Source organism: Ammospiza nelsoni, chromosome 2 (assembly GCF_027579445.1).
Source record: "Ammospiza nelsoni isolate bAmmNel1 chromosome 2, bAmmNel1.pri, whole genome shotgun sequence".
Taxonomy (NCBI): Eukaryota; Metazoa; Chordata; class Aves; order Passeriformes; family Passerellidae; genus Ammospiza; species Ammospiza nelsoni.
In genome coordinates, this window is record NC_080634.1 from 104,480,664 (window position 1) to 104,497,854 (window position 17,191).

General features: G+C 37.8%; 1 protein-coding gene across 2 annotated transcripts in view; it reads right to left on the bottom strand.

Annotated features, from left to right (window-relative positions):
• Nucleotides 1-699: 699 nt before the first annotated feature.
• BCLAF3 (BCLAF1 and THRAP3 family member 3) overlaps nt 700-17,191 on the bottom strand; it is a 29,499-nt gene continuing 13,007 nt past the window's right edge. For both annotated transcript variants that reach the window (XM_059494036.1, XM_059494035.1), the window contains exons 5-12: nt 15,902-16,080; nt 15,079-15,193; nt 14,823-14,886; nt 13,860-13,978; nt 12,061-12,175; nt 8,060-8,155; nt 3,565-3,720; nt 700-1,872 (exon numbers count right to left, since the gene is read on the bottom strand). In XM_059494036.1, the coding sequence (XP_059350019.1) occupies nt 1,843-1,872; nt 3,565-3,720; nt 8,060-8,155; nt 12,061-12,175; nt 13,860-13,978; nt 14,823-14,886; nt 15,079-15,193; nt 15,902-16,080 (874 nt within the window). In that variant the 3' untranslated portion in view covers nt 700-1,842. The remainder of the gene's footprint in view (nt 1,873-3,564; nt 3,721-8,059; nt 8,156-12,060; nt 12,176-13,859; nt 13,979-14,822; nt 14,887-15,078; nt 15,194-15,901; nt 16,081-17,191) is intronic.

The window sequence follows — 17,191 nt, forward strand, 5'->3', positions numbered from 1 at the left end:
TCACAACTGCAGCTACTCCACATTTGCTTTGGGTTGACTCATTTAACCTGTTGTTTCAGTTCCTTATTTTTATCTCCCAGTAAATCTACACAGGATGACTCTGCCAGATTAATCACTGACAGCATGAAGTAAAAAAACACTTTCTTATCTGCAGAAGATTGCCTGCCTCTATTTGTCCAGGGAGTTCCTTTCCTTCCAATTCCCATTTTGTCTCTGCATTTTAAAGTTACTGAAAAAACTAGTTAAATTATTAATGATTGTTATTTAAACTGAAAACCTGTGTTTTAGAAACAAACCATCTGTTATCATTGAATGACCGTGACATCAATGAATGTTGCACTCTTCCTGCCTTATTCCCTATGAACGTTAAGCAGAACACCCATGAAACTGAAGAGCTCAAGTCACAATAATTTTAGCTGTTCTGAACCATAATTACATTTTCAAACAGTCTCTCTACTGAAGGCATTGTGGAAAAAAACATTACAAAAAAGCATGCAGAAATCACATCCTGGCTTTCCACCCAGAAAACCAAATTTCCTTTCCTGTGAACATACCTCTAACCCAGAACTGGAATTCTGGTCTACCAGCCACAACAGAGACCAGTCTGCATTCTAGATGGAAATACATCTGCCTGCATGTATTGAAGATATTGTGAATTAACTTTTTTCTTGAAAAAGAACATCTCTTAAGACTACGTGCTCTGCATCTTTAATTTACTGTCAATAAGAAGTCTGAACAGATCTGCAATACATACACACAACCCTACCATAGATAATGAATTAAGGCAAGGGCTATAAACAGGAAATAAACACAATACTGTTTATAGCTGCTTATGAAACAGGTCTGGCTATTTGAGTTTTGCACACAGCTTAACAATACTGCAGTATGGTAAACTTCAGAGAATCATTCAGAACAAAATCACCAGCTGTCTGCATTTAAAGCAGTTTCAATCATGAACAATTTCTTTGTTAGAAGACACGCTTTCAAAAACTTACATTTTTTGTTTGTCTTGTAATGTAATACTTCAGGCGCCAATTTTAGAATTCACAAAATCATCAAATAATTTATGATGAAAAAGATTAGAGAACATGTGGCTTGGTCAAGAATCTCATACACTGAAATATGAGACAGAATAATTTTGAATACAGACCAACCAATCTTCTAACAAACCCAAGCATGCTTTCAGTGCAGTTATAAGCTACTGCTACAGTACTTTACATAACTGCCTGTTAACATTAATTTTAACCAAATGCTGAAAGTTGTCCCAACATTCTAACAATTTACAAATGTATATACACATCAGAAATCCAAGTGTATTATTAATCCAAAGTAATACAAAATACTGTTTTATGGAAATGACTGAACAGAGGTGTAAAATCTATTGCACAACCTAAAAGGTCATTAACTGGAAAATCCTGAGCTAATGTGCTATTACCAAACAATTCAGGCACTTTTTTTTTTCTTTTTTATTATTACATTAGCAATAAACTTTCAACATAGAAACCTCTAGGTATAACAACTCAAGTTCCATCTGTAACATCATGCTTGGAGAAAAAGTACTCAATAAATAAGACTCCCTTCAGTGACTTCCTTACTTGAGACTCATATGCACACAGAACTAAAGGTACATAATATGATGTTTTAATTGAATACTGTACTTTAAAAGCAATTATTAAAACAGTAAAAAAGTTCTGCAGCATTCAAAATAAAGTTATTTTTTAATAAAGAAAGTTACAGCATTAGTTCCTTTATCCTTTTTTAAGTCTTGAGAAAGTTGTCAAAAACTGAACAGATGATCCCTTCGCTGTGTTATCTGTTTCAACTTCAGGATCTCAGCTCAGTTCAGGTTTCTGTTGCAATATTTAGATTTCCCTACACAGAGAAAAAAAAGAAAATCATTACTGTCAGTTGTAATAGCAGAAAAACCCTCCCAACCTTCCTAAGTGCTGTATGTAAAATGCAAGGTTCTTTCAATTATGGACTCAAACAGCACAACTATAAAGAGCTTACCTTAAAAATGCATATGCATCATTATTACTTCAAATAAAATAAAGTGAAATAAAGATGTTCAGACCTGTTTAACAGATCTTAAAAAGTTTTATCATTACAATAGGCAAAATGCTACAATTTCAGGAACAGTTTTAGTTTTTAGGAATTAGCCAACCAGCAAACAGTATGCTGTTAAGAAAATGGCTGTCATACCTATTCTTCAGGGTTTATTTTACTTTAATTCAGACACACTCAAATTCAGCAGGTGTAAAAAATCCCATAAAATTCAGAAGTCACTGATGAATCTCTGATTCAGTATCTAGCAGCCAGCATGTTTTAAGTATGCTTTATAGGTTCCAGACAAGAATCTTAACAGCCAATTATAGAAGAACACTGGAAATAGCTCACAACAACAAATTGTAACACTGCTGTACCCATTTTACAATGTCATAATTAAGGGGGGGGGGGATATCTTTCTCCTATTTTCCACTAGTTCCAATTCAATTTAGCCTTCAAAGATAATACTTCTCAGAGCCCATGCAAACAGAAGATATATTTGCCCAGATACTTCAGTAACAAGTGATCTCTTTACCTTGTTTCAAGCGCTTGGTTTTCTTTCTGATGGTTGGGTGGGTTTTGTTTGTTTGGTTTTGTTTTTTACAAGTGTTTCCTTAAGGGGTGTTGGGGGCTTTTTCTTCTGCCCACTGGGCTGTAAACGTGAGGAATTTTGCAAACAGCCGTAAGAACCTGTGCTTTAAGGTGCTTCTGTGCTCCAAGAGCTAAACTCTAATCCAACTACAAATGCTTATTTATTCAAGTGTGTTTACTTGTAGCTGGATGGACACAGAGTTACAAAACAAAAACTCACAGAGAGCTGCAAGGGGCTGTGTAGCTCATACAGTCCAATTCCTCCATGTCACAAGTAACTTCATACTACTTTGATCAATTCCAATAAAGGATTTAGTATGTTTTAACTACTGATCCTCACAAAAGCTGCAACATTTTATATGGCTCAAAAGTTCTTCTGCAGTTCAAGATTATTGTTGGCCCACACAGTCTGCAAATCAAAGTTTAAGCTTATCAAACCACTTTACACGAGACATTATATTGTGCAGGAAATTTTGTTCAGAGCAGCACCCCAGCAAATACTTTAAAGCACATAATTACGGAAACATAACAAAAAAGGAAAAGCACAAATGTATGAAAAAATTAATATCCTTCTCTTAGATTAAACAGGATAGAATATTTTGTTTCACAAAGGCACAATTTCTGGTCCTGTCAGTAGAAAGAGAAATCAGCTGAGCTTGAGGAAAAAATACTGAAACAGAAGGAACCACAGAATCTCAGAGGGCATCTCTGATTTGCAGCTACACAAAGCAAGTTTCAGCAAGTTTCCATAGAATAAACAGAGAGGAAACAAGAGTGCACAGTCAAGTTTGCCAGTGAAATACAAAGAGCCAATATCCCAGGAAATCCCATCCAAGTCATCCCATGGAGATTTAAAAATCAAAATGGATCTTATGAATATGCATATTTTACAAATGGCTTAGTGAAAAATAAATTAATCCAACTTACCTTTTCTTTCCTCAAAAATCCATCTCTGAATTTATTAGTGGCAAATCCCCTTACACCAACAGAACGTAACCGCTGGTACTTAGCCTGAATATATAAACCCTTCTGCACTAAGCCTGATTTGTAATGGGATTGCAAACGGCCATCTGCAAAGTTGCTCTGTAAGGGTGGGGGAAAGGAAGAAAAAGTGTGCAAAATGAGGGCACCAAAACTCAACCAGTTCATATTCACAGCTATACACACGTAAAACCTCCAGTACTCAATGACGGAAGCATGCATTGCAAGTGCACACCCTCTTCCTTTACATCCATGTATTATTTCTCAGACCACAGAGCTCAAAGAACTGGTGTATTGCACTTGCTGTTTAAAACATAGGAAATTATCCTCCTTGTAGGAAAAAAATAAATTCATTGTACAACATTTCTACATTTTTTTCAACCATTAATGAGGCACAGTCCATCAACAAAAAACTTTCAGACAACACCTCACTGCCACTACCCAATTCAGTGATGCCAAGCCTGCAGCAGGCACACATTGAGCACATTGAGTCTGAAGTGTCACACTAACACAAGTCAGTACACATTTTTCCTAGAGCTTTAATGTCTGACAGTCTGAACACACAGGCATTTTCTATGCCTTTGATACCTCATGCTGGAAAACTGCAAACTAACCTAGTGTGGGACTAGGAGCAGAGGCCATAGAGGTATCAGAAGACTTAAAGGTGAAAGGCATTATAAAAACACAGAAAGGATATAGCAAGATCAACACTGATCACAGTAGCTAAAGTTTGAAAAAGATTTTCATTCCTAGGCACTCAGATCTCCAATAAATAAGCAGTAAATGTCTTCAGAGTAATAAAAATGTTATTTATCATACTTTTCCATAGTTTTACAACACTGCCATTTTAAGTTTTCCAACAGCCACTCCAAATTCAAACAATGGGTTTTCATCTAAACCAGAGAAAGCCTTCAGGCCATATAAATTCTTCTAATCTTTTACCTTTGAAGGGCAGGAGAAAACAAAATATGTCACAGAAACAGCCCTTCTTGAGCATGACAAAATTCCTTTGGTGAAATGTCTCATTTTGACAGAGCAAGGATCACTTCAAGAAAAAGCACATGCTCTGAGACTGCAATAACTTTAGTACCACTTTTTCCACTGTGTTTTCCACTGTGTGGCTGGTAAACAATAAAGACAGAACTGTACAGAACACAGGTTTCTTCATGCAAATGCAGAGGTTCTGTTATTTCACAAATCATTTCACCCAGCTACTTTGCAGGAGACAAGTGAGAATCTGGCCCCATCATTCATTTCCCCAGGGTTACTCTGATGGAGAACACTTGCAAATGCCCATTCAATGCCCATCACTTTCCTGGAGAGTATCAGAGTGCAGGCACAAAGAACTTCCTTGCACTATGCTGTATTACATAGGTATGTGCCTATCACAGGGAAAACTGAAGGGGACTTTGAATCCTGGATTAATGCCCTGAACACAGCACTAGAAGTTCCCATTTCCCCATTCCTGCTATGGTTCCCTTGACTTCAGTGACTAGAAAGGAGGCCTTGGTCGTCTGCCACTGCAATTGTATGACAATAAACAAAGGGCTAGAACAAGTAAGGGATGGGGAAAAGGTGAAAGGCATTAAAATTGCCTTATAAACAGCTCAGACATTTCAACTTAAGCATCTATGTGTTCTGTAAGTGGGAAGGACACAGCAGTAGTATTAATGAAGAGGAGCATCAGTTACAGACAAAGCTAACAGATTATATATACATTTGGCAAATAGGCACCTCAGTCACACAACTTATAGCAAAACAAGATAATCTAAAGTTTGTGGAAAACATCAAAACTTTTGGTATAGAAATAAGAAAAGAGTCTGCTGAAGTGACAATCCAGGTTTATATTAGGACTGTTATAAATAATGCTAATGACAATCCCTAGGAGCCTGAAGCTCTAAAACAAGGGTATATGAGTAAATATATATGGCTGCACTGTGTGGCAGGGATGGAGTTAATTTTCTTCACAGCAGCATGCATGGTGCTGAGTTTTGGATTTGTGACTAAAAATGCACTGGTAACACACCATTGCTTTGGCTATTGCCCAGCAGTACCTGTACAGCAGCAACAATTTTTCCTCTTTCCTTACTCTGCTGCTCAGCAAGGACATCAGGGTGGGCAAGAAGCAGGAAGGGGACCCAGCCAGAACAGGTGGCCCAAGCTGAGCACGGGGATGTCATACACCATATGATCTCCTATGGAACAGAAACTGGGGGAAGGGGGTTTTGGAGGAAGTAGCCATTGCTTGGGGACCAGCTGGGCATCAGTCACCTTGTGACAGATGGTGAGTGATGGCCTTTGCATCACTTTTTTCTTCTCTACTTAAAACTGTCTTCATCTTAACTCACGAGTTCTCTCACTTTTGCCCTCTACATTTTCCATTCCATCTTGCTGGGAGAGGAAGGGAGCTGAGGGGAAGGTGGCAGCAGCTGTGTGGTGCTGTGCTGCTGGCAGGGGTGAACCCACCACAGCCAGTAATACACTGAACTTTTTTTAAGCAGTGAATGCAGTTTAAAGATCACTTTGCACTTACTTGCTTAAAGGCTGACTTAGAAAATTTAAAAGGTCTTTTTTGTAATGACCCTTTTATCATGAATCACTAAGACTTCTCCAGATCCTTTATAAAGTATTTTAGAACAGCAGTTTTTTCTTCTTTTCTCAAAAACATAGTGCAGACCATATGTTTTTTTTAAATACTCTGAGTAGCCATCACTTTTTGCTTATTAAATTTAAATGCCCCTGTTTTATACATCAAGAAAAAACTGTGTGGGGCTTGTTTTGGGAGGTGGGGAGAGGGAAAGGCAAAGAATGGAATTCTATATGGGTTTTTTGGTGAGGCTTTTGTTTTTCTGTATGTTGCAGTTCTTTTAAATAATTAGCCAAGAAAGTCCTGTGTGTAGAAGATAGTCAAGTCACCTCTATTTCATCAACAGCACAGCGAGAAAACTGTTGTGCAAAAGGAATTTAAATGTAAAAAAATTAAAGAAATGAAGTCAAATCAACACCACTGTTTCCATGGCAATGATGAAAGTGCTATACACATAAGCAAACTGCAATACAAGTGCATATGCCATTTTCCCTATAAATATTAAAGCATCGTGGGACAGATCACTGGGTACTGCAATATTCATCTCTACGTGAGGTGACAACTTAAATGGACACTTTCCTGCTTGTACAACCAGCAGAGCTGCAGAGTGATGTAAATGAAAGGAACATCAACCCCCAACACTGCCTCAGGGATCCAGCAGTCAGTGCAAGATTCCTCCATCACCTGGAGGCTGACAATACAGTGGGGATACAGAATAACAGGCTACCATCTTCTAAGGTGTTGAAATAGTTGTGTCAGGCTTTGAACACTTTGAACTTTTAAACTTAGACAAAGACTTTCTCCAGTAGAGTCAAGACAGCTGTTTATGTTGGTGTTAGCTCAGCTATCTGACTAAGGGTTGGCTGGCAAAGCACACCTAAATTGGAGAAAAGTCTTTTCATTCAACAGCTTTTATGTTTGGGGTGGGGTGGGAGGAAAGAAGGGGAAAAAAAACCCACAAACCACATTTATACTTCTCCACCTTTCAAAGTTTCATCCAAAAATTACAGCTAATTACCCATTAAAATTCTACTTCACTATCTACAAAACAGAAAAGGTGACTATCTAGTCTGTGTATTACTTTACTCTTAAGAATGCATGTTAAAAATGTAGGGGCAATTTCAAGGTAGAAAATTAGTGTGAAGTTGTTTTAGATTTGACTTACACTTTTCTCACACCAACAACTCTAACTGGACTCATGCAGAGCATGCCACTGTCAGCAGAAAAGGAAATGTTTTGTTTTTCTGCTGAACCCAGGATACATTTCACAATTAAAAGGCATTAGTTGGTCACTGCTCTACCTGAGAAAGAAGCACAGTTGCCCATCTCTTTACCCTCTTGAGGCCCCAAGAATAAAACCTCATTTTCAATTTTTTTTTAATGTACAGCTAGTATGCAAGGCATTCACATGACATTATTTCCCCAGAAATCCCTATATGAGTGGGTTAGTAAAATAACAGTAATACAGTTTTGAAAGTAACGCAACTCATGTCTCCCAGTCTTTGGAAAATGCTCAGGCTTCTGTCACAAGAAGGAAAAAAGCTCAGCAGCTTGGGTTTTGGAGAGATGAGTTTTCTAGTCATTGTGCAATTCCTGCATTTCTTATTCCTGACTCTGCATTAACCTATTTATTTCAACTGCCTGCATACAACACTGGACAGCCCTGCTCAGTCTACTGCCAGCCCTCTCACCTACTAAAAGCTAAGCCTCCCATTATTCCAACAGAAACAATTAGGCTTTGATGATACTATTTTTCATGGCACTTAATACCTTCAAAAGTGTCTCCTGTTACGAAACTCAACAGGTTCAACCACCATTTTATAAAACAAACACTTTATAAAAGCTGATCTGTACCTTAAAGTGCCTTCTGATGGGTCCTGCATTTTCAAGGTGTCCTCTAATACGTCTGTGGGGGTAAGTGTCACTTGATTTTGAAGCATAGTAAGAATTCTAGAAGGAAAACAGTAATAACTTCATGTTAATAAATTATTCAAGAAAAAATATAAATTGTTCAGGTTATACTAACAAATATTGCAATACATTCAGTCTTGTACTGTTTGACACAATGACACTCTTTGAAGGAGCAGAGTAACAGGAGCATTGAGCTGAAGGGCCAGCAGAGTCCTGAGCAGAAGCTAAAGATGATACAGACCATCCTCCTGGAATGCCTTCCTCTTGGAGAGATCAAAGCAGCTGACAACACAATTAAGGCTCTCCATCCCTCCCTGCCTTCCAGAACAAATGCATGTATCAGGTAGAGCAGCCATGGCTTGCATCAGGAACAAGGGTGACAGGATTGGTTCTCTGGAGCTCCTGGTTAGCACAGGGCCATCACCCCTCTGTGTGTAGCACAGACACACCTCCACAGCAAACAAACAATGTATAGCACATTGAGGTCCTTAGAAAATGCTGCTTTTAACTCCTTATTTCAAGGGAGCATTTGAGAATTGCTTGCCTGCCACACAAGCACAATTTCAAAAGCAAGTTACACAGACAGCTAGTATTGAAATTGTTGTGTCAACACACTGAACAGCTGTAATCACACAGCTGTGTGGTTGCCTAAAACAGAGCACTCCCTCAGCCACTGACCTACCTGCACACTTTGGCTCTTTTCCAACTTCCCCTATGACAGTTACTTCTAGAGGATGTCATTCTCATCATCATTGCATATGATCACCAATATTTACAGAGGCATTGGCATATACTGGCATATACTGAAGTCCTCTATGCAGACAGAACAAACATGCTAATGAACTCTAAGCAATTAAAGAAATTTGTTTGTGTATGATCCATTCTTGAATAATCACACAAGCATTCCAATGGTGTTGAACTCTCTTAATAGAGGAAATTTCATCAGCTTGAAATAAATTTTAAAAAGAACCTAAGAAGAGAACTCCCCTGAAATATTTCATAAATACTAATATTTAATAATAAATCCAAATGCATGCTTTGCTATTCTCAGAATTTCTGTCCTCTAACAACTACCAAACCTTTCTGGTAAAACTGCTAATAATGGAGTTATTGGAGAGAGAGGGTGGCTATAAATACAATGGAATGATATTAGAATCCAAGATAGCCAACTTAAAAAGTTTTCTTTTTTCTTTTTTAGACTATGTTATTGCCTACAAGTCAACCATTCAGCTTCTTACAATGCCTTGACAAGAAAGGATTCAGAGAACAAAAAGAGAAGAAGAAAGATTTTATGAAGTGAGATCAAAATGGTTTTTGCAAGAAAAAGATAGGAACTTCCCAGTTCCCTTCCTATTCTAAGAAAATAAAGACACTCCACAAAATCAAATTAATTTTCTTCATACAACAAAATTAAATCAGGAAGCTCCTAGTGGAAGTACACTCTTCCTTTAAGCTGGAAATCCAGCAAGATGAAAAAAAAATTATAAAAACTTCCCATTATAGTTCAAAATAAACCTCTAGGAATTAAAATAAAGCTTGCCTTAATTAACTCTGGATACAGCCCTCCCCATCCCCACCTTCCTTAAGACTAAAATACATTCACAGAAATATTAACATTAGAACTACTTGATGCAAAGCTATAGCAAACCACTTTTTAGGAAGTTCTTAAACCAGAGCCTTAAAAAAAAAAAAAAAAAAAAAGAGGAGGAATACACATGTACAGATGTATGCTTCTGATTTTCTACTTCACTCTTTAGTTAGCCTCCTTTTGTCAGGAGGGGACAAGGCTAAATGGACAAATCTTACAATCAAGCTTAGATACACAATTGTATCTTTCAGGCCTAAGTTCTTCTCAAGTTTAAGCTCAACCCCCAATTACTGAATATTAACATCACAAATATTATATTTTGATTACTTAACTAAAGCTTTTTATTTTTCTACTTGTCTGCAAACCAGCTTCTGAAAGGCTGACCATTAAGAGCCATTCTGTCTTTAGGATGTCTTGCCTTTTTAATACCTAAGCTTTCACACCTACTGTTGTTCCAAAGGAATTACTCCTTACTGCAGTGCAGGACTTCCTAAAAGCTGCATGTTTGCAGTTCACTATTAAATAGAAAATGCAATCTTCCTGAATCTTTACCACATTTAGAAATAACTCAAGTGTCTTTTTCAAACCAACCTCCTTTTTATTTGCAATTACAGTATTACTGTGGTGAGTTAACTTTGGCTGGATACCAGGTACCCACCAAGCAGCCCCATCATTCTCCCTCAGCAAGGCTGGGAGGGAGAAAATAAAATTGTTAAAACCACATGGGTCAAGAAAAAGGCAGTTTAATAAAGCAAAAGCAAAGACTGCACATAGATGCAAAGAAAAATGTAAGATTTCTTCTCTACTTCCCACTAGCAGGCAACATGCAGCCACTTTCCAGGAAGCCAAGTTTCAGTGCACAGTGGCTGCTCCAGAAGACAAATGTCACAATAACCAATTACCTCCCACACTCTCCTTCCTTTCTCCGAGCTTTTATTATTATTATTCCCTTTCTCCTGACTGAGCAGAGGAGGTCATATGGTCAGTCTGGGTCAGCTGTCCTGGCTATGGTCTCTCCCAAGACCCTGCCCAGGCCCAGGCTGGGTGTGGGGTGGGAAGCAGGAGAGGCAGCTCTGCCACGAGGAGCCCTGCCCAGCAGCAGCCCAGCACTGTGTGCTACCAGCACCTTCCTGCACCAGGGCCAAGCACAGCTCTGGGAGGGCTGCCATGGGAAATGAACTCCAGACCCAATGCAGTTACTGAGCCATTGGCACTTGCTTTGGGAGACCTGAATCTTAGTCTTGAATAAGTAATGGTTTTTACCATTAAAAACGTGTGTTTCTTTACACTGAAGGAGGCACTTTTTTATCTGCAAAGCAGCTACATTTGAGAGTTGACTACATGAAAGCTTCTTTTCATGGACCTCAGAACTAAGTTTCATGGACTCCTGGAACCCTCTCCATAGGGTATTAGTTACAGTGTATAAAGAATGTCAACTTATGTTAGTGTCCTCCTTATTTTGCAGCCATCAGAAAAAAAAAAGTTTAGAAAAAAAAAAGATTTAGAATTATACTGCACTCATTAAAAAAGCTTTTCTGGTCTCACCAGTTCCCCAGGTTAACCATTAGAAACACCTTAAATTGATTACAATTCTTTAGAAAGAACTTTACACAGGAGACAAATTTACTTGTACTGGACCTAATGTTATTGTCTTGCCCACTTCAGTGTTGAAGTAAACTGCAGAAAGATAGCTTAAAGTATAATTGTCCAAAACTAGGTTTCAAAAATGCAATATTCAAGAGATGTGACAATGCACTGTTTAACATTTCACCCCAGGAACATTTTTCAGATAATTCTTGTTATTTCTGTAATTTGCTCCTCATTTTTATTTAAAATAAGTGCTTTTCAGAACTTTTATCATAATGAAGAGAAAAGAAACACTGTTTCAGTAACAATACCACCCACACAAGATTCAGGCCTTCCCTTTGTACCAGTGACAACTAGAATGCAGGAAAGTATTCTTTTTTCTCAAACTACTTAACATTAGTTCAGATTATCTGCTCAATAACAAGGCCTACTATTTTATAATTTAGGTAATTACACCATTATGTGGAAGAAATGTGATATTAGACACAAACCTCTTTTATGAAAAGAAAAGGAGTGGTATCAAAGTGGTTTTAGTTCAGATGTACTAATCTCTGCTTCAAAAATACCTGAGGAAGTGCTCTTGCACTAGAACTGTGAAATTATGAGTAGTTTCATTGCTGAGCACAGACAGAAGATAAAAAAGCCTCACTCAAAATTTAAAAGGGCAAGACATCACAGATTGTTAAATTTACATCAGCATAGACAATGAAGCAAAATATTCATTATACATCAACAATGCAGGAGCTACTATTTCTACATTTAGGCTTACCAGATGAGGTCTCCCAATAAATTTCCTGAAAGGTGGCTTAATAAACCTCATAGGCTTTTGGAAACCATCAACTTGAGATGTTTGCAACTTTGAAAGACTACAGCTTTGCTGGTTCCTGATGTGTGAGAGAGAGAGTGAGAACAATTAACATCTAAATCCACAGCATATCAACACCATGTATTTTAAACTAGCTTATTCTAGCATCTGTATCACAAATGCAAAGTAACATCTCATATGTAAATTTTCCTAGGACAATCCAACAAATCCCTAGTCCCAGCTCAAACTGCACGGAATTCCACGGCCATGTGTATTCCCTTTCCGACGGCCGAGGAGCAGGGACGCTGCCCGGCGAAGCCCCGGCTCCGCTCCCGGCTCAGCCGTGCCGCGGTCACTGCTGCCCTCCGCCGGCGGCAGCGCTCCCTGCACACAACTCCGCCCAGGCTGCACGGAACGCGCCCTCCCACGGCATCCCCATCCCACAGCAGCGCTACATAAACACCCACATCCTCCAGTTCCACCCTCAGCAAGCAGCTGATTCTGGATTTAGGCTTTTGCTTGCTTGTTTTTAACTGTTTTGTTGTTTCTATATTTTTTTACCAAGATTATTGCTAATAAAGATGCATCCACAAACTTCTAAATAAAATATTTACCATGAAAAGTAACCACTAGAAGTCAGACTTTGTATTTCACAAAACACACAAACGGTTTTCATAGCTGCAAACAAGTTAAGGTAAAAAACAGCAGCACACTTGATAAGCTCAGAGGCATTGCCAGTATCTCACGTGAGCTATGAAAGCCTCTCAACCTCAGGAAAATTCTATATATCACTCATGCCATTACTGCCCTCAGCCTGGAACCCCTGACAACAAACTCCAGGACATCCATACTTGGCAGAGAAACTTACACTTCTCAGAAAAGATAAGCAGGACAGTAACTGAGGAAGTGTGTTGGGGGAAATGAAGCAAGTCCAGGGATTTTTTCCTCCACTTGTTAACCTTAACGTTTTTGATTCAAGAATCCCAAATTCAAGAAATTTCTTCTACAGCTTCTTAAGTCTGTTTTTCCAAATGTGTGTATTGCCATTAGTTGCTATTATAGACTGCACTTAAAATGAACAAGGAATAGCACTCGAAGAAAAATCTGCACAAGAAACTATGACTGCTGTGTGGATACATTTTATTACACTCTGGAAATTCAATAATCAACATTTCTATTAACAGTCCCTCTCTCTAATCAACCAACCTCACAACATCAAAAGTGAAACAGGATGACTGAGGTTAGCAAACACCTTTGGGGCAAAAACATTTAACAAACCTGCTGGAGGAATCCATAGGACTAAAACGCTATTCCAAAAATCTAAGTTTTCAAATTCTCCAAGAATGGGAAAAATTCCAATTATTTGCTGATAGTCCACATTTTATTACCAAACCAGTAGGGCAACAAAACAATATATTCATCCTAGAACACTTTTACAGAACTGCAAAATACCAAGAGAATGGCACATGGAAGAGTTTAAAAATCTCAAATTTTTTCAACCTAACTTTGTCCTCTCTTCTCATTCAGTACTACAGTTTGTGCTTGCTCTTCATTTTCACCCACTGCAGTTTAACCTCTATCAAGGTAACACCTCATTACAGAGTAGTTTGCAATCTATGTCAGTTGGATTTCAGCCCCACTCAAACTTATAAGGCCTAACTGGAAAAGAATCACCACAAATGTGAATGTAACTGTGCAAGGGGCCTAAAATGAACAAATAAGGGAACTATAGGCTTGGGCCAACAAGATTATTTGCTCATTACCTTGGAGTTACACCATCTACATGAAACACTCTCTCATCTTCATTCTTCAATCTCTCTTTTCTTCTCCTTTCTATATCATACCGTAGATCATTTGGATCTTCTAACACTCTTACAATGTTCTAGTTAAAAGGAAGGGTTGAAGCCAAGTTAGCTGCTAAGAACTCAACACCAACCTGCTTCTGTCCTTCAGGGGCAGCACCCTGTACATAACCTGCAAACACAGTTCAGCTATCTGCACAAAGGACAGGTTCACAGCAACCCAAGGATCCAAAGCCTAAAGCAATAAAAAGTGGTCCTAAAAAATTATCCTTCCTTGCACCATCTGCCTTTGTACAAGTTTCCAAACAACAGTGCACAGAGCACTGGAATTCTGCATGGAGTTGCCAAGGCAGAAATATTTATGTAAGTTTCAGTAAATCTTAAGTTCTGCTATCCTTAATCAAGGAGAATCTCCATGTACCTGTACTATAGAAAAGGAATGGTTACTATATCATAGCAAGCAGAGCTTTAAAGGGGAAGACAGAAAATCTTATGAGCCCAGATGAAAGCATGGGATAAAATAGCATTCTGAGGAATTATGTGGATTTTCAGTCATTGTAACATTAGGGTAGAAGAAACATTAAGGTTTTTTTAACTCAGAGGAAAACCAAGAACCACACATCAGTCAGGGACTCAGTATTTACATTTAAAATCAGACAGGAGTTCAAGCAGCAGGAATAATCACACTCCAGCTACTCAGGAGAACACATCTGCATTTTACTGCTCAGTGAACACAGTACCACATACTGCGGTATCTGTAAATATGTTCAGATGTGCATTTTTTCAAAACACCCAGAACTACTGCTGGCCTTCACAGCATGTAGAAATTATGTCCCAACAGCAAGGGGAAAACATTGCTTACATGTATAATGTATCTATAATAGCAACTCACTGCTTGCCAAAAAAGTTAAGCAACCAAGGTACCTGGTGGGACTCAGATGGCACGGTTCGTTTGTTCTGAAGTTCTGCTAGAGACATGTCAATCCTCCTGGAACACAAAAATACTGCATAAAAACAAATGCCATCACTGTAAAAGCAAAAGCATTCTTGACCAGGCTACAGAATGTGTTAAAGATACAGGCAGGTAAAAATAATTAATAAAAACTTCACACTGTGTAAAGTCTACTGAAGATTAATTACCTTAATGCAAATAAATTAAGACCAAAAGTTCAACAACTACCTGTGAATTTCTGGATCCAGATGTGTTTTCACTTCTTTTGTATTTGCACTTGATTTATCCTGAATTTTTGAGAACCGTTCGTGCAGAGTTATGTCAGAAGATGCAAAATAATTTGCTGTGAAGAGATATTAAATACAAGAATGTTATTTGTAGTATTTGAAATGCACAGTGGGAAAATCTATCTTTTAAAAGATTAACACTTAAGGATACCATGACAACTCTATTGAAATGAAATTTCAAACTATTTCCACTTGCAGTTTAATATTCACAAATGAAAGATTAGACCAGCCCAACTTAGACACTCTTATTTGATAAGATTAAACTCAATTGTCAGCTCTACCATGGTAGTACTCAAACTACTTGAATCTATATATAAAGATATACAGATTCAACACTGAGCATGATGCAGCTGCCTAAACACTAATCTGAAAATTTAAAGGAACTACACATAACTAGAGAGCTGTGATTACAGCAAAGCTCCCTTATTCCTGTCATTTTTTCTAAGCAAGCAGGTTCCTCTCCCATACTAGCATAAAATCATTTTGATCTTTAATCTCCACAATAATGCCTCAGTTATGGCCTGAGACCTTCCTGCAGTCATCCTCCACCCAACTGCTTTAAATCCTCAACCCACATTTTCCTTAAATACAAAAGGAAGCCAAAATACAAACAAAGCCAATGGCAAACACCTGAGACTTACAGGGACCTCACATCTAAACCACCAGCTTTGGATTTAGGAATCTGCATTTGTAATGTGCATATATATATATATATATCTGTAATAGATACCTAAACATACATATACTTCAAATACTACAGCCACCTTTAACTTGATGAATAATTGTGATTATTTCCTGAGTAAATTCTTTTGAAGGGTCGTTTTCAATGTTTTGTTTTACAGATGCCATGTGCTCAAACACTGGATGAAAATTTTCTTTTTTTCTGCCAACAGCAACCAGATCATGGGACATCTGTCTCTCTGTAGTGTGACTAGAAGCAGTCCTACAATAAAAAAAAATGCAAGGTTTATTTTAAAGCAAATATCTAAATCTGAAAACTTGAAATAGACAAGTAGAATAAAACAAATTAAGAAGTTCATTTTGTGAATAAATGGATTAAAAGCAAAAATCTCATTTTGTACCTTTTTTTAATTAAAAAACTAGTAAGGCCATAAGGAAGAAAATCTATCATAAAATATGAAGAGATAATTACACTCTCAGGAATCTTTGTTTCTGTGAAGTATGCAATAGAAAATTTGTGACTTTTAAATTTAATTCAACTAGATTATCAAATCTAGATAAAAATTAAGATCTTGACAGACATCTTTAGAATAATTCTGAAATGCAGTTATGCCTGTGTCTTGTTTAGAAGGAACTACCAGGCAATTTTCAAGAACAGTTCAGAGATAAGAAAAAAAGTCTCAGATCTTTAGGAACTGAATCATCACTTCAGCCTAGTGAAACAGCAGTGAAACTGCTCCAGTAGCAGTGTGTGAAAGAACATGCTTACCATCTTTTTGTAAATTTTTACTCATTCTAAGTAAGTTTACACACCAAATGGTTGCACTGCTGCTCAAAGATTATTTTGACAAGAAAGCCAACACTTCAGCAACCATACTGTTCTTGCTGTAAGGAAAATGCCTGTCATTCTAAAATATAAATTAAATACTCTGAGCTCTTAGACTAGGAATAAATGCATGCAAGAAGGAATCCAAGCAACCTCAGGTTTATCTACCTGCTCCCCAGGTTTATAAAGAAACTATTATTTTCAGCTGAGTCATTTGAAGTCAGGTGTTTCTTAAATACCTAAAGTAATATGAATATTCCAAGCCGTCAGCTTCTGTAAAATTAACGTTCTTATCTTGCAAAAATAAAATATTTAGCACTTCTGGCTGCAGAAGCAAACCATCCATACATTAAATTAACTGTAATCAATGCAGAGGTTTCTTTGGTCTGCAAACAACTACCATGCCCATTGTGCATGACCTTCAAAAACAGCAGCAAGACTCTCCTAGATAGAGGAATCATCCTGTGGGTTTGCAACAAAACCCAACAATTGTCCTTACATTATCAGTCAGGAAGTCAAATCCTCATCCTAGCCCAACTGTGGGCAA